This window comes from Gorilla gorilla, chromosome 10 (assembly GCF_029281585.2).
Source record: "Gorilla gorilla gorilla isolate KB3781 chromosome 10, NHGRI_mGorGor1-v2.1_pri, whole genome shotgun sequence".
NCBI classification, from domain to species: domain Eukaryota; kingdom Metazoa; phylum Chordata; class Mammalia; order Primates; family Hominidae; genus Gorilla; species Gorilla gorilla.
In genome coordinates this window covers 136,611,486-136,634,853 of record NC_073234.2, presented here as the reverse complement: position 1 = coordinate 136,634,853, position 23,368 = coordinate 136,611,486, and the positions used below count along the sequence as shown (strand labels likewise).

The 23,368-nt window shown below is 45.3% G+C and overlaps 1 protein-coding gene and 1 long non-coding RNA gene across 4 annotated transcripts in view; one reads left to right on the top strand and one right to left on the bottom strand.

Moving 5' to 3' along the window:
- Positions 1-23,368, top strand: part of LOC129525898 (uncharacterized) — a 47,766-nt gene that overhangs the window by 14,941 nt on the left and 9,457 nt on the right. The gene's annotated exons all lie outside the window — the stretch shown is intronic.
- P2RX7 (purinergic receptor P2X 7) overlaps positions 6,947-23,368 on the bottom strand; it is a 55,276-nt gene continuing 38,854 nt past the window's right edge. Inside the window, exons 9-13 of one of the 2 annotated variants that reach the window (XM_019039068.4) lie at positions 19,515-19,605; positions 17,780-17,845; positions 17,546-17,695; positions 14,536-14,637; positions 6,947-10,688 (exon numbers count right to left, since the gene is read on the bottom strand). In XM_019039068.4, the coding sequence (XP_018894613.1) occupies positions 10,191-10,688; positions 14,536-14,637; positions 17,546-17,695; positions 17,780-17,845; positions 19,515-19,605 (907 nt within the window). In that variant the 3' untranslated portion in view covers positions 6,947-10,190. The remainder of the gene's footprint in view (positions 10,689-14,535; positions 14,638-17,545; positions 17,696-17,779; positions 17,846-19,514; positions 19,606-23,368) is intronic. The other variant, XM_019039067.4, reaches the window with a different exon arrangement.

Genomic DNA, 23,368 nt, shown 5'->3' with positions numbered 1-23,368 from the left:
GCTAACCCCTTGAGAGACAGTCAGAGGCCAGATCGAGTAGGGCCTTCGAGGCCAGAGTATGGACTTCAGCCTTAGCTAATGCAGTACAGTCACTGACACCTACGGGTGGTTTGCCGAGCACTTGTCAGGTACAAATTGGTCTCATCTTATACAATGGAGAGAGCATTTTGAGATTATTATCATTATTACTTTTTTTTTTTTTTGAGACAGTCTCGCTCTGTCACCTAGGCTGGTGTGATCTTGGTTCACTGCAACCTCGGCCTCCCAGGTTCAGGCAATTCTCCTTGCCTCAGCCTCCAGAGTTGCTGGGATTACAGGCGCCCGCCTCCACGCCCGGCTCATTTTTGTATTTTTAGTAGAAATGGGGTTTCAGCATGTTGGTCAGGCTGGTCTTGAACTCCTGACCTCATGATCCGCCCAGCTCGGCCTCCCAAGGTGCTGGGATTACAAGTGTGAGCCACCGTGCCCGTCCCATCCTCACATTTTGAGATTAAAAGTACCTTACAGGCTGGGTGTGGTGGCTCACGCCTGTAATCCCAGCACTTTGGGAGGCCAAGTCAGGAGGATTATTTGAGCCTGGGAGTTTGAGACCAGCCTGTGCAACATGGTGAGACCTCGTCTCTACAAAACATAAAAAATTAGCCAGGCATGGTGGCATGTGCCTGTAGTCCCAGCTACTTGGGAGGCTGAGGCAGGAGGATCAGTCGAGCCCAGAAGATTGAGGCTACAGTGAACTGTGTTCATGCCACTACACTCCAGCCTGGGTGACAGAGTGAGACCTTATCTCCAAAAAAATAAAATAAATAAAATAAATAAAAATTTTAAAAGTACCTTAGAGAGCATGCTTAGCCTAATCCTTTTCTTTTGCAAATAAGGAAACGAAGAAGAGTTCTAAAGTGTTCTCACAGCCAGGGTCTGCGCATCCCTCTGCCTCTTCCATAGACAAGCTCCTGAAAAGGAGGACTCAGTTCTTACAATTTCACTCAGATGTTCTTGAAGGAATCTTATCTTCTTATGAACTCCTTTGTAAAGAAAAATTACTCTCGCCCCTCCCATTTACTTTTTTTGTAAATGTAGATTTTTATCAATCGGATTTTCTTTCTTTTTTTTTTTTGAGATGGAGTCCTGCTGTGTCGCCCAGGCTGGTGTGCAGTGAGTGGCATGATCTCGGCTCACTGCAACCTCTGCCTCCCGACTTCAAGTGATTCTCCTGCCTCAGCCTCCTGAGCAGCTGGGACTACAGGCGCGTGCCACCACACCCAGCTGATTTTTGTATTTTTAGTAGAGACGGGGTTTCACCACATGGCCAGGCTGGTTTCGAACTCCTGACCTCGTGATCCACCCGCCTCGGCCTCCGAAAGTACTGGGATTACAGGCGTGAGCCACCGTGCCTGGCCCATTAACTATCTTGCTATGGCATCATTTAAAATAGCTGCATACCCTTCTGTTATATGACTGTGCCATAATTTACTTAACCAATCTCCTCCTGTTGGACTCAGAAGAATTTTTAAAAATTCATTTAACCAGGCTGGGGGTGGTGGCTCACACCTATAATCCCAGAGCTTTGAGAGGCCCAGGCGGGAGGATTGCTTGAGGCCAGGAGTTTAAGGCCAGCCTGGGCAACATAGGGAGACTGTATCTCTACAAAACAAAAACAAAAACAAAAACAACCAAAAAAAAAAAAAAGCAACAAAACCCCCCATATATATATATGTATATATATATATATATCTTCCTTTTCTTTCTATCACCACCACCAATTCAGTAGCACAAGTGGCTTACTGAGTCACTCCTATATGATCCCAGCTGACTTCTAAATGATGTCACTTCCCCAGGCTTCCCCTCCCATCCCACGTCCTCATGTCGGTCTGAGGGATTTTTTTTTTTTTTAAATTTTTGAGAAGGAGTCTCGCTCTGTCACCCAGGCTGGAGTGCAGTGGAGCGATCTTGGCTCACTGCAACCTCTGCCTCCCAGGTTCAAGTGATTCTCCTGCCTCAGCCTCCCGAGTAGCTGGGACTATAGGTGCATGCCACCACCCCTGGCTAATTTTTTGTATTTTTAGTAGAGACGGGGTTTCACCGTGTAAGCCAGGATGGTCTCCATCTGCTGATCTCGTGATCCGCCCGCCTTGGCCTCCCAAAGTGCTGAAATTACAGGCGTGAGCCACTGCACCCGGCTGGGATGTTCTTAAGTCACTGCTTTTCTCATGTCCTCTGTCAGCCCCAAGAACGGCTCCATCTTAACTTTGCAACTGGTTCAAACATCTCAGCCTTTTTTTCTCTTTGAAGGTTTCCCCAAATCAGTCCCATTTAATCTCCCTCCACTATGATAGTCATTTGTTTGTGGGCCTGGCTTGTGCCGCTGGTCCTGTTGGGAATGCCTCCTCTCATCCCGCTGTTTCCAGCCCCTTCCTCCAGTGAGGGCCCGCTTACATCTCACCAGCTTCATAACCCTCCCAAGGCTGTGCTTGCCTGTGTGAATTTCGCCTTTCTTTGAGCGTCTGTTTCAGTGAGATGGAACCACCCAGTTTAGGAGGCAGTAAGAAAACAAGCAAGACTGTGTCTCTCACCGCATAGTTGCACTGGCCATCTGACAGGTCCTGGAGCACACTCATTTCTTTTCTTTCTTTTTTTTTCTTTTTGAGATAGATTATTACTATGTTACCCAGGCTGGCCTCAAACTCCTGGGCTTAAGGGATGATCTCTCGTCGCTGGGACTACATGTGTGTGCTCCTGCACCAGGCTCTGGAACACTCTTATTTCTCTCTCACCCCTCAGCTTTATGTTTTCCGTCCCTCTTCCTGGAATGCCCTTCTTTCAACTCATTACAGCTGGCTCCTTCTCGATATTCAGATCTAGTGTAAATGTCACTTCCTTGGAGACACTATCCCTGCCCCTTGTCAGAAGTAACTCCCTTGCTCCTATCACAGCATCCTGCTTGTTTCTTTCAAACTGTATCCCAAGCTGTCCTCACTGCATTTCTTTTCACCGTGATTGCCTGTCTGCCCCACTGCACCTAACCTCCCAAAGAGCTTGTCTTATTCACCTGTTCATCCCTAGCTCCTGTACAGTGCTGGGGTGCTCAGTAAGTGTTTGCTGAATGAACAGATGAGATTGGACAGAATGGGGAAGGAGAAGGGAGACATCAAGGTATCCTTTGCATTTCTGGCTTGGGAAGTTGAACTGATGGCAGGTGGTGCTACTGGCTGATCTTGGGAGCTCTGGAAGTCACATGTGGGTGGGGTGAACTGAGATCATGATTTGTCCTTTATAGCTCTTTGAATTGCCTCTAAACCATTTAAGTATAGAATATCTGGAGGTGGTTAAATATATGGGCCTGGAGCTCAAGAGCAATGCTTGGGCACCATCCAAATCATAAGAATAGCTACCATGGCTAGACATGAGAAGCTGCCCAAAGCCACGTATTAGTCTGTTCTCACGCTGCTAATAAAGACATACCAAAGACTGGATAATTTATATAGGAAAGGTTTAATTGACTCACAGTTCCAATGTGTCGCCTGGGGAGGGCTGGGGAGGCCTCACAATCATGACAAAGGCAAGGAGGAGCAAAGCCACATCTTGCATGGTGGCAGACAAAACAAGAATGAGAGCCAAGCAAGAGGAGAAACCCCTTATAAAACCCTCAGATCTCGTGAGACATATTCACTACCACGAGAACAATATGGGGGAAACCGCCCCCATGATTCAATTCTCTCCCACCAGGTCCCTCCCACAACACATGGGAATTATGGGAGCTAACAATTCAAGATGAGATTTGGGTGGGGACACAGCCAAACCATATCAGGCCAGTTGGCCGATAAGTGACCAAGCCAGGATTTGAACCAGGTGGTTTGTTTCCAGTGCCCATCATACCACTGGGCTGAGATAGGTGTGTAAGGGACAAAAACCAAGATGAGTTCCTTGCCTCTGAGGGTCTTATTGTTTTTGGGGGGAAATAAAACATAAATACTCATAACTTACCAGACTGGAAGGGCTTGCATAAGAGCCCTGTTAGTTTTAGTTGACCCTTATCCAAGCTTAAGTGCGGTGATTGTTTGGTTAAAATGGTAAGTCAGTGTCAGCCACTTCCTCCGATTCCTGAAGCCTTGGGATCATGTGACCATGATAATTCATTAAAGTTAGCTAAGGATGTGGGAAATGCAAAATCCTCTCCATAGATCATCATTTATTTTGGAAATATGATTCATAGCCCTCAGGAATGGAAAACAGGAAGCTGAAAAGTCACAGTAAAAGTGAAAGAAGATAGGAATTTCTAATCTATTCAAAAAAGAGAAGTTGAGTCAGGGGATCCTCAGGGATTCCTGAATGACGACTGCATGGGATTAGAACATGGGTTGAGAAACGTACAAGCAGCAGAGGGTGAAACCCCACTCGGTGCATTCCAGTGGGTAACTTGAATAAATGGGGGTGGTGGTCATGGTTCATTATTGCCTCTAGTAGGCAGGGCTTTGTGTAGACCATGACTTTTGGTAGAAGCCAAACGAAGATTAATTTTTTAGGGCTGCTGGTTGGCCTGGAATTAGGGTGTTTTTTTTTTTTTTTGAGACGGAGTTTCGCTCTTGTTGCCCAGGCTGGAGTGCAATGGTGTGATCGTGGCTCACTGCAACCTCTGCCTCCCGGGTTCAAGCAATTCTCCTGCTTCAGCCTCCCAAGTAGCTGGGATTACAGGCGCCCGCCACGATGCCCGGCTAATTTTTTGTATTTTTAGTAGAAACAGGGTTTCACCATGTTGGCCAGGCTGGTCTCGAACTCCTGACCTCAGGTGATCCACCCACCTCAGCCTCCCAAAGTGCTGGGATTACAGGCGTGAGTCACCGCACCCAGCTGAATTAGGGATGTTTTAATAACCTCTTTACCTCAGTGGTGAGGGAGGGATTCCCAGTTCCCACCCCAGGGTTATGGTGGTAGCTGAACACATGACACCCAACACTGGGCAGATGAGATTGGCAGCAGTTTTTGGTCACACACACTCACATCTCGGGGAGGAAGACCCCACATGCCGTGCAGGGCCACACAGAAACAGAGTGAACAACCAGGGCCAGTGCGGGGCAGGCTTTGTAGCACCAAGAGGGTGAGGAGGCCCTGGTTCCCCAGAGGATGTGACTGGCTCATTTGGACAACTCCATGGGTTAGTAGGAGACTCACACCTGCCGCTCAGGGATTAGCAGGAACTGCATCTGGTCTTTTTGATAAGGAAGGCTGTTTCACTGGGTGCCCTTTGCCAAGGGAGGACTGGGAGAGAAACTTGGGGTGAGGCACTCCTGATTTCACCTGATGTCAAGGCAGCACCTCATATTAGAGCTTAATTTTAGGCCTTACACCGCAGGGTGGGTACCCAGTGGGTCCTGCTGACTGCCCTTAATCTCCTGATTTGGTGCACTCCTTCCTGTGATCTGAAGCTCAGCACACAGCCTCATCCCTGCCAGCTTGGGACAGGGGCCATTCCAAAATTCAAGGCCACCACAGCTTTTCGTCCTTTTCTCTTGCTGCTGATTTGTTTTCTTTTTTTCTTTTTTTTTTTTTGGTGACTTCCCAAGAGGAAGAGGAGGGGAGAAAAGAGAAACTTGGCCGCATATATAGCGCAAATGTTTCATGGAGTAGGGAAAGACTGAAACAAAAACAAAAACTGTATCCACCACCACTCCCAGCTCATTTTCCACACAGCGATCACAGTGATCTTTAAAAATTAATTTGGTGGCTGGGCGCTGTGGCGTACTCCTGTAATCCCAGCACTTTGGGAGGCTGAGGCTGGTGAATCACTTGAGGTCAGGCATTCAGCACCAGTCTGACCAACATGGAGAAACTCCGTCTCTACTAAAAATACAAAAATTAGCCAGGCGTGATGGTGGCACACATGTAATCCTGGCTACTCAGGAGGCTGAGGCAGGAGAATTGATTGAACCCAGGAGGTGGAGGTTGCAGTGAGCTGAGATAGTGGCATTGCACTCCAGCCTAGGCAACAAGAGTGAAACTCTGTCTCAAAATAAATAAAATAAAATAAAATAAATTAATATGGCTGGGTGTGGTGGCTTACACTTGTAATCCCAGCACTGTGGGAGGCTGAGGCCGGTGGATCAGTTGAGGTCAGGCATTCGAGACCAGCTTAGCCAACTTGGAGAAACCCTGTCTCTACTAAAAATACAAAAATTAGCCGGGTGTGGTGGCAGGCACCTGTAATCCCAGATACTTGGGAGGCTGAGACAGGAGAATCGCTTGAACCCAGGAGGCAGAGGTTGCAGTGAGCTGAGGTTGAGCCACTGCACTCCAGCCTGGGCAACAAAGCAAGACTCCATCTCAAAAATAAAAATAAAAATAAAAAAATTAAAATTAAATGTGATCTTACCAGGTTCCTGCTTAGAACCCTTATGTGGCTTAGGTCTTAGGATACAGACAAACTCTACCGTGGCCCACAGGCTCCAGGCAGCCTAGCCCCTGCCTGCTTGTCCAACTGTGACTCATGCCTTACTTCCCTGTACTGTTTATGGCACAGTCATACAGTTCTCCTTTAAATTCTATAAACCTGCTCTGCTTTTCTTGCCCCAGGACCTTTGCACATACTGTTCTCTGCCTAGAATGCTCTTTCCTCCCGCATTCACTAGTTAAGTAATACTCATCCTTCAGATTTTAGCTAAAACATTCCTTCCTCAGGTAGGCTGATCTCCCCAAATAGGCCAAATTTCCCTACTATAAGCTCTCATGCCATCATTTGCCTTTTCACCATTATACTCAGCACAAGTTGCAAGATGCCATTTGCTTGAATTATTTGATTAATTTCCATCTCCTCATATCTCTATGAGACTGGCTACCTTATTTATCCTTGGTCTCTAGAGAGTGCCTCATTGAATAGTTGTTGAATGAATGCGTCAATGAATGAGTTAACTGTGATTTGGGGACCTTCTGAAAAGAAAGGAAATGAAGATTTAAATAAATTGTATACCTTTTTTTAATTATCAAAACAGTCACATTAAGGACACTTACATTGCCAGGCTAAAATCAGGAAGGGTTTAAAAAGTTACTCCCCTTTAGAAAGAGAAATGCATGTCTATTACCAATGCTATGTGAAATCAGCCAAGAGAAAGCAGATCCCTTCTCTTCTGACACAGAAAGGAAGCCATGAATACTGGCAATTACCGTAGCAGAAGTCTGTCTTTAAGTATAAGAAAACAGATCCTACAAAACGTGACTCTCATCACCTTTGGTGGTGACATTTTCTACAGTAAACTAAAAATAATACAAATATGACGCCTGTTATTGTAGGACGTGTCTGACATATTACACACAGTTGAAGTGACACATCACTCTCTCACCCAGAGCCTCAGTGGGGAAGGTGATGGAAAACAGTAGATGGATCCAGTGATTATTTGTAATTTCACATTCTGACTCCATCTGTGGCCTCATTAAGGTGATAGAAACATACTAGGAATAAGGCACCAAAAACAAAGGTACAAAGGCCCAGAAGCCATCAGAATGGAAACTTGTAACAGTGACATAGAATTCGTGAAGTAAAGAAATGTAAGCTCCAAAGAAATCATATATAGTAATCCGCTTTTTAAAATATCTTTGTAAAGGTAGTAAAAATCAAAGTTCGATCTGGCATAATTAACTTGGTTCCTGAGTTTAAAGCCAAATAAAACCCTGTATCAAAAAACGGTTTTATTCATGCTGTTTTACATGAATATAGTAGAAAGCTGCTGGTTTTTAAAAGGTATCAAAACGGTAACTCTTAGAACATGTATAAAAAAATTCACAGATCCTTCATCAGTCACAATATTTAATAGTGGTCTCTAAACTATTCGATAAAATAGCTATTGTTTAGAAACAGATAAATAGCCAACTCTAGTGACCAAACCAGGAAAAGGAAATCCTGAAGCAGGATCCTAAAACCTGTCACTGTGCATTTTCATATTCTCAGCAGCTGATGTATGGAAATGGTAAAAGTGTGGTGTGGGTTGCTTTTGAAGCAGCTAGCACCCAGACTGCGTCAGTTCTGATTGGCTGCAAAGTACAGAGTGTTAATGGCATAAAGCCAGCTTTTTAGTCACTTTCAGTCATAGAATTGTTTTGTTGTTGTTGTTGTTGTTTTTTGAGACAGAGTCTTGCTCTGTTATCTAGGCTGGAGTGCAGTGGCACTATCTCGGCTTATTGCAACCTCCACCTTCCAGGTTCAAGAGATTCTCCTGCCTCAGCCTCCCAAGTAGCTGGGATTACAGGCGCCCACCACCACACCCACCTAATTTTTGTATTCTTAGTAGAGACAGGGTCTCACCATGTTGGCCAGGCTGGTCTCGAACTCCTGACCTCAGGTGATCCACCCGCCTCAGCCTCCCAAAGTGCTGGGATTACAGGCGTGAGCCACTGAGCCCGGCCTTCAGTCAAAGAATTGTGATGAGGATTGGAATGCATTGGGTAGCTCAGCAGTTAGATTTGATAGATTCCAAGGCTGGTCTGGTGAGTTACCTGATTTGGTCTATAGCCCTTCTAGAACTGTCCAGTGGAAATCTAAGTTCCTGAGGCTCCCAGGGTTGGTCCGGGCTCCCTGAGAACATTAGAACCAGGGAAGGTATGGGCTGAGTCTGTGTGCCCATTCGTCAGGCTTGCCCTCTGTTCCAGTTACCTGTTGCTGTGGAACAAATAAGCCCAAAACTTAGGGACTTAAGATAGCAATGTGGTTTTCTGGATTTATGGGTCAGTTCTCACTTGGGATGTATCATGCGGTATCAGTCATATGTTAGTGGAGTCCAGAATCACCTGAAGGCTTCTTCTCTCTCAAGTTTGGTGACTGGGCTTGGATGGCTTGAAAGCTGGGGCTGGTCAGGCACTATCCACGTGACTGCTTCGGCTTCCTCACAGCAGGGCAGTCTCAGGATAGACAGACATTTTTTTTTTCTTTTTTTTTTTTTTTTTTTGAGATGGAGTCTCGCTCTGTCACCCAGCCTGGAGTGCAGTGGCACGATCTCAGCTCAATGCAACCTCCACCTCCCAGGTTCAAGTGTTTCTCCTGTCTCAGCCTCTTGATAGCTAGGACTACAGGTGCCCGCACCATGCCCAGCTAATTTCTGTATTTTATTAGAGATATGGTTTCACCATGTTGGCGAGTCTGGTCTTGGACTCCTGACTTTAGGTGATCCGCCCGCCTTGGTCTCCCAAAGTGCTGGGATTACAGGTGTGAGCCACCACACCCGGCCAGGATAGGCAGACTTTTAAATGGCGTCTGGCTTCCCCGATAGCAAGAGTTCCAAGGGACAGCAAGTAGAAGCTGTCAGCCTCTTAAGATCAGGATCTGAAACTGACACAATGTCACTTCCACTTTTGGATAAAGCAATCAGAGCCACCCATATTCAAGGGGAGGAGATAAAACCCTTAGGTCTTGGGGGACTTGAGTGTCAAAGAATTTGCGGCCACCTTTAGTCCTCCACATTCTCCAGCCAGGATGAAAAGGGTTTGTTTTTAGTTGGACATTATCCTAGTCTGACCTCATAATGAAATGTTTTGCATTCGTGTAGATCTTTACACATTAAAAGACAGTTCATGTGCACTGTCTCAATTTGTCCTCACAATATCTCTGAGATAGTAGTTGGGCAATGAGGAGACAGAGGCACAGAGGTGAGAGGCCTAGGGTCACACAACTTCCTGGGGACAGAGTTGAGACTTACATCTCAATTTCTTTGCTCTCAGTCTGTGCAGAGAGATTCTGGTTTGTTTAACCAGGTCACTTTGCTCTCAGACACAGAGAGCTATAGAAGATGAAAGCATATTTCCCTTTGGCTGAAAATGTGGTCACAGAGTTTTGCAGGTGAAATTCAAGTTGCTGGTAAATGTCATGTTAACATGGCTACCGCGGCCCCTGCTATCGGTAAGGACTTTTTTTTTTTTTTTTTTTTTTTTTTTTTGAGACAGTTTGCTGTGCCTCCCAGGCTGGAGTGCAGTGGCACAATCTGGGCTCACTACAATCTCCGCCTCTCGGGTTCAAGTGATTCTTGTGCCTCAGCCTCCCGAGTAGCTGGGATTGCAGGTGCATGCCACCATGTCTGGCTGATTTTTGTATTTTTAGTACAGACAGGATTTCGCCTTGTTAGCCAGGCGGGTCTCCAACTCCCGACCTCAGGTGATCTGCCTGCCTTGGCCTCCCAAAGCGCTGGGATTACAGACGTGAGCCACTGTGCCTGGCTTCAGTAAGGACTCTTGAAGCCACTGTACTGCCCTTCACTCTTGGGAAACTCTTTCCGGATCCTCCAGCGGCAGCAGCTGGGCAGGATGGCAAAGTCAGCCATGTCCTGGGAGCCGAAGCGCCAGGTGGTGTAGCACCTGTAGGCACAGTGCCGCAGCTGGCTGTTGGTGGAATCCACATCCAGCGCCAGCAAGGGCTCCTGGTAGAGCAGGAGGAACTGCAGGACATGTCTGGACAGGACCAGCTTCCTGAACAGCTCTGAGGTGGTGATGCAGGCCCCCGGCTTTTTCCGGCAGCACAGCTCCTCCAGGCACCTGTGGCTCTCAGGGAGTTGGGATGGGAGGCAGCTTCCACATTGGCACCAGACGGGGCTATCCCTGGATCTAGGAGTCGCCTCCTTTCTAAGCAGCTGTATCTCCTCTGGTTGCCCAGGAATTGGGGGTGTGTCATGGAGGGCCAGGGGCAGCCTGGACAAATCTGTGAAGTCCATCGCAGGTCTCTGAAAAAGCAAGTTTCCAAACCTATTAGCCATGACAAGCCCTCAGGTTCTAGGTTCTTTAATTTTATTAACTTATAAAGTTACATTTAATATTAAATGATTTATAGTAGCCATCATTTATTAGGTGTAGATATCAGGACCATTCATGTGTTCTGTAAGCATTGCCTCATTCAGGCCTTTGAAGACGCTTGTGAGATAATGTATCCTTGTCTTTATTTTACAGATTTTTTTTTTTTTTTTTTTTTTTGAGAGAGGGTCTCACTCTGTCACACAGGCTGGAGCACAGTGGTGTGATCTCGGCTCACTGCAACTTCCACCTCCCAGGTTCAGACAATTTTCATGCCTTAGCCTCCTAAGTAGCTGGGATTACAGGTGCAAGCCACCATGCCCAGCTAATTCTTTTGTATTTCTAGTAGAAACAGGATTTCAACATGTTGGCCAGGCTGGTTTGGAACTCCTGACCTCAGGTGATCCACCTGCCTCAGCCTCTCAAAGTGCTGGGATTAGAGGCATGAGCCACTGCACCTGGCCTATTTTACAGATACTGGAAAATGAAATTCAGAAAAGCCAGGCCTCTGTTGAGATGTCACCTCTTGTCCTGACCACCCTATCTAGCAGCTTTTCTCCCACATGATTCCCTTATCACTCTGTGGTATTCCACATTCTTCACAGGACTTAGCACTATTGGAAATGGTTTTTGTGTGTTCGTGTGTGTACTTTTTGTTGTTTTTTTTTTTGAGATAGAGTCTTGCTCTGTCTCCCAAGCTGGAGTGCAGTGGCATGATCTTGGCTTACTGCAACCTCCACCTCCTGGGTTCAAGCGATTCTTCTTCCTCAGCCTCCTAAGTAGCTGGGACTACAGGCGCACACCACCACGCCCGGCTAATTTTTATATTTTTAGTAGAGACAGAGTTTCACCATATTGGCCAGGCTGGTGTTGAACTCCTGACCTCGAGTGATCCACCCACCTCAGCCTCCCAAAGTACTGAGATTACAAGCGTGAGCCACTGCACCCGGCCATGACTTAGTTTTTAACAAAAATATTTAAAAAGTAAAAATAAAAATAAAAAATGTTAAAAATAGAAAAAAGTATATAGAATAAGGATATAGAGAAAGAATTTTTTTTTTTTTTTGAGATGGAGTCTTGCTCTGTCGCCCAGGCTGGAGTGCAGTGGTGTGATCTTGGCTCACTGCAAGCTCTGCCTCCTGGGTTCACGCCATTCTCCTGCCTCAGCCTCCCTAGTAGCTGGGACTACAGGTGCCTGCCACCATGCCTGGCTATTTTTTTGTATTTTTAGTAGAGACGGGGTTTCATGTTGGCCAGGATGGTCTCAATCTCCTGACCTTGTGATCCGCCTGCCTCGGCCTCCCAAAGTGATGGGATTACAGGCATGAGCCACCAATCCCGGTGAGAAAGAAAATATTTTTATACCACTGTACAGAGTTTAAAAAATTTAAAAATTTATAAAGTAAAACAGTCACAGTAAGCTAAGATTAATTTATTATTGAAGAAAGATAAATATTTTGAAGTAAATTTAGTGTAGCCTAAGTGTACAGTGTTTATGAAGTCTACTGTAGTGCACGGTAACAACTTAGGCTTTCACATTCACTCACCACTCACTCACTGACTCACCCAGAGCAACTTTCAGTCCTACAAGCTCCATTCATGGTAAGTGCCCTATGCAGATGTACCATTTTTAAGCTTTTATATCATATTTTCACTGTACCTTTTCTATATTTAGATATACAAATCTTACCATTCTGTTACAGTTGCTTACAGTATTCAATACAGTAACATGCTGTACAGGTTTGCAGCCTAGGAGCAATAGACTACACCATATAACCTAAGTATAATAGGCTATTCTATTTAGGTTTGTGTAAATAGAGTCTATGATATTCAGACAACCACAGAATCAGCTACTGATGCGTTTTTCAGAACATATCCCCATCATTAAGTGACACATGACTGTAGTTCACTTCATACACAAATCCAGCAAGAACATTACAAGAATGGAAACACTTTGGTCAGTCTTTCTCAAGAAGAAATGTAAAAATCCTAAATATTAGTGAATGGAATTCAGCAATAAATACAAAGAATAGTACAACACATTCAAATTGAGTTTACTTCAGGAATGCAAGGTTGGCTTAATATTTGAAAATCAATCAGTACAATTCACCTAACAGAAAAAAAGAAGAAAACTCATTGATATTTCAAAAGGAGCAGAAAAAACTTTTTTTTTTTTTAGATGGAGCTTGTTCTGTTGCCCAGGCTAGAGTGCAGAGGCGTGATCTCAGCTAACTGCAGCCTCTGCCTCCCAGGTTCACGCAATTCTCCCACCTCAGCGTCCCAAGTAGCTGGGATTACAGGTGTGCACCATCACGCCTGGATAATTTTTGTATTTTTAATAGAGACAGGGTTTCACCATGTTGGCCATGTTCCTGAACTCCTGACCTCAGGTGATCCGCCCACCTTGGCCTCTCAAAATGGTGCAGTCTTGGCTCACTGCAAGCTCTGCCTCCCAGGTTCATGCCATTCTCCTGCCTCAGCCTTCTGAGTGGCTGGGACTACAGGTGCCCGCCACCACGCCTGGCTATTTTTTTGTATTTTTAGTAGAGATGGGGTTTCTCCATGTTGGTCAGGCTGGTCTCAAACTCCTGACCTCAGGTGATCCGCCTGCCTCAGCCTCCCAAAGTGCTGAGATTACAGGCATGAGCCACCATGCATGGCCATTTCTGTTGTTTTAAGCCACTTAGTTGGTGGTAATTCAGCCCTAGGAAATTGAAGATGCCCAGCAACCAGAACTGCTGGGGAGATTGAGAATGTGAGCAACCATTTTTCAGCACTGTTTGTTAGTATCTCCTAAAACCGAACATATGTCTGCCTTGTGACTCAGCAATTCCACTCTTAGGTAACTGCCCAGTAGAGTGCCATATGTTGAGCATAGCAGCGTTATTGGCATTAGCCCCAAACTGGACACTACCCAAATGTCCATCAACAGTAGGATGGCTGAATAAGTTGGATATTTATAAAACAGAATTATACAATGAGAATGAACTATACATGGCGTCATGAACAACTCTCACAAAAATAATGTTGAGTAAAGGAAGCCAGACACTCAACCGAGTATATACCGTTTACATACTACATGATTCAGTTTTTAGAAAATTCTAGCCGAAGTAAAATTAATCTTTGGAAACAGGATAATGACTACTTTTAAGAGAGGGCAGTTGGTGGGCTTGGTACAGCTGAGGTGGGAGGACTGCTTGAGACCAGCCTGGACAACATAGTGAGACCTCGTTTGTAATTTAAAAATATACATTTTTTTTCTTTTTTTTTTTGAGACAGAGTCTTGCTCTGTCACCCAGGCTGGAGTGCAATGGCACAATCTCGGCTCACTGCAACCTCCACCTCCTGGGTTCAAGCAATTCTCCTGCCTCAGCCTTCTGAGTAGCTGGGATTACATGTGTGCCACCACACCACCCAGCTAATTTTTGTATTTTTAGTAGAGACGGGGTTTCACCATGTTGGCCAGGTTGGTCTCGAACTCCTGACCTCAAGTGATCCACCCGCCTTGGCCTCCCAAAGTGCTGGGATTGCAGGTGTGAGCCACCGTGCCCAGCCAAATTTTAAAAATTAAAAAAGGAGAAAGAGAGGGTAGTGATTGGAGGGGGACATAAAAGGGACTCCTGCTAGTAATTTTCAATTGTTTAATCTGAGTGCCGGTTACGTGAGTATGTTTACTTTGTTAAAATCCATCAGTTTTGATTTGTACAAGTTTCTAGATGTGTTTATATTTAACAGTAAATTTTCTTAAAAAAAAAAAAAAGACAAAATGATTTAACTTACTGGGACTTCTTGGCCCTTGACATCTTGCAGACTTCTCCCTAGTAGCTGCTGGTTCACCATCCTAATGTGGGATTCATCCACAAAGGACACATACTTTAATGTCTAGGAAAAGATGGTTTAAAAGTTTACCCATTTTTGTACAGAATTATCAAGAATTGCCTATCTAAAGGCAACTGTAATTCCTATTTGCCAAATGATAGACTATTGAATAAGCTGGCTCAAAACTCTCATTAACCAAGAATTAATGATTTCTGAGTCTAAAGGTAAATCAGAAATGGAACCCCATGCTTTTTTTTTTTTTTTGAGTTGGAGTTCACTCTTGTTGCCAGGCTGGAGTGCAATGGCACAATCTTGGCTCACTGCAACCTCCGCCTCCCAGGTTCAAATGATTCTCCTGCCTCAGCCTCCTGAGTAGCTGGGATTACAGGCATGCACCATCATGCCCAGCTAATTTTGTATTTTTAGTAGAGACGGGGTTCCTCCATGTTGGTCAGGCTGGTCTTGAACTCCTGACCTCAGTTGATCCGCCCGCCTTGGCCTACCAAAGTGCTGGGATTACAGGAGTGAGCCACCACGCCAGGCGGAACCCCATGCATCTTAATTTGTAAATTCAACACAGCCACAGCTTACTGCTTAATGTTTTTACATTGGACCCCCCAATTGCTGCATAAAATTTCTTTGTTGTATTCTGTCAATTTCAGTAACTCTAGATTCAGTATCTCCAGAAATTTGTACTATTGCAACTTAAATTATTTACATGTTTGTTAAATTTCATCTCATCTTGGGCCATGAAGTGGTGATTAGTTTTAGCTGCAAAGATGAAATTTTATTTCAAATTGTGAATGCATATACAATGGACAGTGAATTGTGCGTCAGCTGCTGGAACAGGACAATCATGTTCTTGGATGAGAGAAAGACAAAGAAATCGTCTTTGTTTTTTTTTTTTTTTTTTTGAGACGGAGTTTCGCTCTTGTTGCCCAGGCTGGAGTGCAATGGCGCAATCCTGGCTCACCGCAACCTCCACCTCCTGGGTTCAAGCGATTCTCCTGCCTCAGCCTCTAGAGAAGCTGGGATTACAGGCATGCGCCACCATGCCTGGCTAATTTTTTGTATTTTTAGTAGAGATGGGGTTTCTCCATGTTGGCCAGGCTGGTTTTGAACTCCTGACCTCAGGTGATCCACCCTCCTTGGCTTCCCAAAGTACTGGGACTACAGGCGTGAGCCATCACATCTAGCCAATCGTCTTTGTTTTTAGATACCAGAGATATATCTTTGGGGAAAATCATGGAGTTGAATGCAGAGGACCTGCTTGATAAAGTCTGAATTAATCAAATCAAAACAATACAGATGACGCTAAAATCTCTTTGACTACTCCTACTCCCCCACCCTAAGCTCCTTTCCAGAAGCAGCCACTGGTACAATTTTGTGTACATATATACACCCACACATATGTATATGTACGTGTGTGTGTGTACACTTGTGTATATATAGAATATACATGCAGAAAATATATAGATTAGCTTCTGTGTTTAATGATTTTTTTTAACCTATATATCATATAACATATATTGTTCTACAGTTTGCTTTTTTTCTTTTAACAAAATGTCTTGGCGATCTGCTCTTGTCAAGTCCTATAATTTTTTTTTTTTTTTTTTTTTTTTGAGACAGAGTTTCCCTCTGTCACTCAGGCTGGAGTGCAATGGCATGATCTCAGCTCACTGCAACCTCTGCCTACCAGGTTCAAGCAATTCTCCTGCCTCAGCCTCCCAAGTAGCTGGGACTTCAGGCGTGCACCACCACACCTGGCTAATTTTTGTATTTTTAGTAGAGATGGGGTTTCACCATGTTGGCCAGGCTGGTCTCGAACTCTTGACCTCAAGTGATCTGCCTGCCTCAGCCTCCCAAAGTGTTGGGATTATAGGCGTGAGCCACTGTGCCCAGCCTTGGGCCAATTATTTAACCTTTCTGTGGCTCAATTTCTTCATATATAGAAAGAGATAATAGTAGCATCTGTCTACATCAGGTTGTTGTGAAGATTGAGTGAGTTAATAGATAAAGCATTTAGAAGTGCTGTGTAAATGTTTGCCATTATTATTATCTATCTCATTTTTTTAAGCTGGTGCCTGGTATTCCTTTCTATGGATTTACCATAGTTTCACCATTCACCTGTTGGATATTTGGTTAGATGCTATTTCTTCACTGTTAATAATCATATATTATTGATAATTTAATAAACAATCCTGCTTTGAACATCTTGTACTCATGTACTGTGGGTACTCATGTGAGTGTTTCTCTAGGGCAGGTATGGAGAACTGAAAATGCCAGGCTGTAAAGTATGTCCCATTTAAACATTAGTCACTGCCAAGTTGTTCTCCAAAGTTGTTATTTTTCTTTTCTTTTTTCTTTTTTGGCTATACCAATTTAATAAATGACAAAACAGGCTGGGCTCAGTGGCTCACACTTATAATCCCAGCACTGTGGGAGGCCGAGTGGGTGGATCATTTGAAGTCAGGAGTTTGAGACCAGCCTGGCCAACATAGCTAAACACCATCTCTACTAAAAATACAAAAATTAGCCAGGTGTGGTGGTGTGCCCCTGTAGTCCCAGCTACTTGGGAGGTTGAGGCAGGAGAATCACTTAAACCTGGGAGGCAGAGGCTGCAGTGAGCCGAGATCATGCCACTGCACTCCAGCCTGGGTGATAGAGCAAGACTCCATCTGAAAATAAATAAATAAATAAATAAATAAATAAATAAATAAATAAATAAATGACAAAATTGGCAAGTCCTAGACATAAAAATTTGCCTTCCCTCTATCTTGCCCCTCCATTTTTGTTTCTATTCTTCTCTAAGACCAAAAAATTTATCTGAGAGTTGGTTGATCAGGGTAGAGCCCAGCGACGTATCCACTACAGGATGAAGCCTGTGATTTGGGCCTAATTTTCGTGCATTTCTGAGTGATTTCATGGAATCTCTCCGTGTCTTGGTGTCCTGTGAACACAGCGGCCTCACCGGCTTTGGCTCCACAATGGACTCGCACTTCTTCCTGTAGTAGTATTCGTTGACCACACAGGGCTGACAGCACTTGCACCAGGGATAAATATGGGAGCGACAGCAGTTACTGGAATAAGTGTCGATGAGGAAGTCGATGAACACAGTGGCCTGGGGAAAATGCAGACAAGTGCCGCGTTAGTCACTTCCTTCTCCAAACCATTTTCCTAAAGCATGGAAAAGAGAATCTCTTACCAGACCGAAGTAGGAGAGGGTTGAGCCGATGTACACAACCAGCTGGATAATGTCAAATTTTCCTCCCTAAAAACAGAGTGGGAGAGTTTACTCAGGTGAAATTCAGAGCAACGCTCTTTTGCTTCAACGTGCAATTGTTGGTTCTAGCAGGGAGCGGAGCCTCATGCTGTGACTTGGATAGATGCGTTCAAGTGCTGGCTGAGGCAGAGACTACGCAGACTGAAACTGACTCTCAGGCATCCTGCTTCAGCCGTGCAGGGTGTACTTGGACCCATAAAGGTTTTACATGAGCAAGCACTGGGGCCCACACATTAAGGGGAGACCCCTGAAGGGCTATCATTTCTCCATACAAGGTGAGGGTTTCAGACAAGCTTCTCCTCCAAAAGGTTTGACATTACTTCAGAAGCAGAGGGAAGGAATGTCTGGGTGGCCTCGTGGGTTTTTTTTTTTTTTTTTTTTGAGACAGAGTCTCGCACTCTTGCCCAGGCTGGAGTGCAGTGGCGCAATCTCGGCTCACTGCAAGCTCCGCCTCCTGGGTTCAAGAGATACTCCTGCCTCAGCCTCCCAAGTAGCTGGGATTACAGGTACCCACTGCCACGCCCAGCTAATTTTTTGCATTTTTAGTAGAGACAGGGTTTCACCATGTTGGCCAGGCTGGTCTCGAGCTCCTGACCTCGTGATCCACCTGCCTCAGCCTCCCAAAGAGCTGGGATTACAGGCATGAGCCACCGTGCCCGGCCCAGCTTTGTGGTTTTTATTCCCAGTGGTCTTTGCATTCTCTCAGCTATATCTTATTGCTTCTAGTCCTGCTTATCACCGTCTTACATAGATAACATGCTCTTGGACAGGATGTCGTGGGATATGTTGATTTTTGCATAGCTGGCATCTTTTCCTTCCATCTTCAGAAGGCAACACTCCAATTTTCTTTTCAGTCCATGTAGTGTGTGTGTGTGTGTGTGTGTGTGTGTGTGTGTGTGTGTGTGTTGAAGGGGCTGGGGTGTTGGCCTCTCTGCTGGCCCCTGGGCTAGGTTAGGGCTGGTTTGACACTAACCACTGGGAGTATGGCATGACGCTGGTCACAGTGATTAGTTCAGCAGTGGGCATGTCATCCATAGTGGGCCAATCAGAGCCAATGACATTTGTCTGAGACCTTTGCTGAACCTTCTGGCAAAGAGGTGTTTTCTTTTCACTGAGGTTGCTAAACTGGTCAGATCGAAGGTGCTGCCTGATACCTTCATAGAGAGATGGCTGCCAAGACCAAGGAGGATGTATGTAAGACACGGAGGGTGGCAAGTTCTTGATGATGATGTTGTTGTTTGAACACCTGGATCCAACCATGCTTGTAGCTTAAAAATAACCCCTGGATTTTTTCAGTTACGTGAACCCAAAAAAGCCCACTCAAAACTTTTTTTTTTCCCCTTAAGCCAATTTGAATTGGATTCTGTTACTTACAAACTATTTTACAGAGAGATTTCTTTCTCTCTCTTGTTAAGTATCAGAGTATTTTTAAAGCCGAATGTTAGAATTGCTTTCCAGGCCCACTCCTGTACTCATCAGATGACTCATTCAGGGACAGCAGCCCGAGAACATCTTCTTCTTCTTTTATCCCATGTGCGAAATGCCCAGTGCTAGCTGATGGCTGAGACCAAAACCCTTCCCTCCATGGAGGCCCCACAGCAGTAATTAGGACACAGTCATAGGATGCCGGTGCCCGGAGCTGGGAAAGGAGACTTACGGTGCCAAAAACCAGGATGTCAAAACGGATCCCGAAGACTTTTATCAGAGTCCGTTTCTCAACATTGTTTTCCTTGTAGTACTTGGCGTATCTGTAGGAAGAAAAGGATCTGTATTTATAAGATCTCTTTGAAAGTGCTGGGTTTTGGGTTTGTTTTTTTTTTTTTTTTTTGAGACGGGGTCTCACCTCTGTCACCCAGGCTGGAGTGCAGTAGCAGGATTACCACTTACTGCAGCCTTGACTTCCTAGGCTCAGGTGATTCTCCCACCTCAGTCTCCCAGGTAGCTGGGACTACAGGCATGCACCACCGTGCTCGGCTAATTTTTTGTATTTTTTGTAGAGACGGGCTTTTGCCATGTTGCCCAGGCTGGTCTCGAACTCCGGAGCTCAAGTGATTTGCCTGCCTCAGGCTCCCAAAGTTCTGGGATTACAGGCATGAGCCACTGCATCTGGCAAAAAATACTGGTATTTTATGGAAGGAAAAGCCAAAACAGTGGCCCATCTAGTCCTCCTGGTCTGTCCCCTGGTTCTGTGACAGGTGGCAGGGGAAGGAACACAATCCAAAGCCCTGGGTCTCTCTCCAACCACCTGGAACCAAAGAGCAGTCCCCCCTCCCCGTGTCACCACCTGTACCTGCATCATCTCAGAGTGACGGAAAATCAGCTTGTCGCTTAAGATTAAAATGCACATTTTAAACCAACACAGGATTAACAACAAGCAGAGAAATTAAAAAAAAAAAACTTCAAGCAATATGACTATTCCTTAAGGGGGAAGAAGAGGTTTGGCATCTAGAACAAAGTGGGAGTGGGCGGGGGTAAATATTGCATACTAATTACCGGACTGGAGACAGGCACACCTCAGCAAACTGTATTTTCTTAGATTCTGTGTATGTCTATTTGGCAATCATTAATCACAGGGCCAAACTAAAGGCTGAAGTTGTGTTTTTTGTTTTGTTTTGTTTTGAGGTGGGGTCTTGTTCTGTCACCCAGGTTGGAGAGCACTGGCATGATCAGAGCTCACTGCAGCCTCCACCTCCTGGGCCCAAGTGATACTCCCACCTCAGCCTCCCAAGTAGCTGGGTGGGACTACAAGCGTGCACCACCGCAGGTGGCTAATTTTTATTTTTAAATTTTTTGGCCGGGCACCGTGGCTCACACCTGTAATCCCAGCACTTTGGGAGGCCGAGGCGGGTGGATCACTTGAGGTCAGGAGTTCAAGACCAGCCCGGACAACATGGTGAAACCCCATCTCTACTAAAAATACAAAAATTAGTCGTGCATGGTGGCAGGCACCTGTAATCCCAGCTACTCGGGATGCTGAGGCACAAGAATCACTTGAGCCCAGGAGATGGAGGTCGCAGTGAGCCGAGATCGTATCACTGCACTCCAGCCTGGGTGACAGAGCAAGACTGTCTCAAAAAAAAAAAAAAAAAAAAAAAAAGAAAAGAAAAAAGAAAAAAGCTTTTTTCAAAAATGTTTTGTAGAATCAGGATCTCATTCCTTCAACCAGGCTGGAGTGCAGTGGTGTAATCATAGCTTGTTGCAGCCTTGAACTCCTGGCTTCAAGCCATCCTTTCATCTTGGCCTCCCAAGGCTGAAGTTGTTTACATCTCCTCTGCAATCCAGCTTTTGTGAGGGTGTGAAAATCATATTACAAACCCTCCAACCAATCCCTCAACCACCTCCTTTTCTAACTCTCCAGTATTTCTCCTTAGGGACAGGTAGGGTGAGGGCCAGACATTTAGAGACCATTCCTGTAACTCAGAACCTACTGGCATTATTCAAAGTAGTTAACCCTAAGCTGTTTCCCTAGTCCTGCCTTGCCCTTCCACTGGGTAACACAGTAAAGCTCTGGACCATTCTTTACCCTTTATTCTGCCTCTTGAGCGGATCTGGTACTTCCTCCTGTGGCCCTGTCTAGCGTGGCATGGCCTGGTATGGCCTGGCATGGTGTGGTGTGGCCCCATCTCTTGGGAAAAGTATGTAATAAATTCTTCTTGGCCAGGCGCAATGGCTCACGCCTGTAATCCCAGCACTTTGGGAGGCCAAGGTAGGCAGATCACCTCAGGTCAGGAGTTTGAGACCAGCCTGGCCAACATGATGAAACCCCATCTCTACTAAAAATACAAAAATTAGCTGGATGTGGTGGCAGACGCCTGTAATCCCAGCTACTCAGGAAGCTGAGGCAGGAGAATCACTTGAGCCCAGGAGGCAGAGGTTGCAGTGAGCCGAGATCACACCACTGCACTCCGGCCTGAGTGAGAGAGTAAGACTGCCTCTCAAACAAACAAACAAACAAAATATTCTTTGAGTGGCATTGACCTCTCTCTGTCATCACTCAGTACTAACTTTAAAAATTAAGCGCCAGGCACAAATCATCACAGTCACCCGTGATATGCAACCCTCACCAGTGCTGCAGTCAGGAAAAGTGGTGTGTTTTGTTTTTCAAGAATAATTAAGGAGGCTTAAAACGAATGCTTCATAAAACTTTTAAATCTGCCCCTTCTTCTCACCACATTTTGATGATTCTTTTTAGATAAGGTTACATATACATGTATATTTTTTCTGAGTTATTAACTCACCATCTAGTTACAAGATGTAGGGAAAGAAGAAAGCAGATGGCAGATGTTCTGCCAAAAAATAGTAAGAAACATCTGAAACTGTTTTTAAAAAACCTCTCAAAACCTGACATTGAAATCAATCAGATATTCTCAGGCACTTTAGTGGCTCTTTCTGACTGGAGGGAATTCAATTTCTTTGCATGTGACTATTTCAAGAGAGCTTTTTCTCCTGCTGCTGTATTGAGTGATTTATCTTTGTTGTTGTTGTTTGTTTTTATTTTTTTTGAGACAGGATCTGGCTCTGTCACCCAGGCTGGAGTGCAGTGGCTTGAACACAGCTCACTGCGGCCTCCGCCTCCCGGGCTCAAGTCATCCTCCCACCTCAGCCTCCCGGCAGCTGGGACTACAGGTGCAAACCATTACACCCGACTAATTTTTAAAAATTTTTTATAGAGATGATGGTCTCACTGTGTTGCCCAGGCTGGCTTGAACTCCTGAGCTCAAGTGATGCAAGCACCCACCTCAGCCTCCCAAATTGTTGGGATTATAGGCATGAGCCAACGTGCCCAGCCAGTGATTTGTTTTTTAATATGCAAGCAAGCATGCATCGCCACTGCCTGCCCTGGGATTGGCATTATCTCCCTATGTGAGTTGGTTTGCCTGGGAAGGTTAACATTGTGTAGTAAGCATGTGAATTTCTGCTTCCAGAGTCTTGTTACGGTGGCTCTTAAACTGAAGGCAAGAATCACTTGGGGTGATGGCCAGGCGTGGTGGCTCACGCCTGTAATCCCAGCACTTTGGGAGGCCGAGGCAGGCAGATCACGAGGTCAGGAGATCGAGACCATCCTGGCTAACATGGTGAAACCCCGTCTGTACTAAAAATGCAAAAAATTAGCTGGGTGTGGTGGCAGGCACCTGTAGTCCCAGCTACTCGGGAGGCTGAGGCAGGAGAATGGTGTGAACCCGGGAGGCGGAGCTTGCAGTGAGCCGAGATCACGCCACTGCACTCCAGCTTGGGGCACAGAGCAAGACTCCATCTCAAAAAAAAAAAAAAGAAAGAAAGAATCACTTGGGGTGAGTGTGTTGAGAGGCAGACTCCTGAGCCCCTCACCCAAAGAGTGGTTGCAGAAGCTCTGGGATATTTCTAGGAGTCTGTATTTCCAGTACAGGTACCAAGTGATTATTCTGATGCAGGTAGTCAGTGGGCCATGCCCTGAGAAACATCGGGCCTTGAACAAGAGTGTTTTTCGTACACTGGGATGGGTTGAGCCCCCAAATAAGATATGTTCAAGTA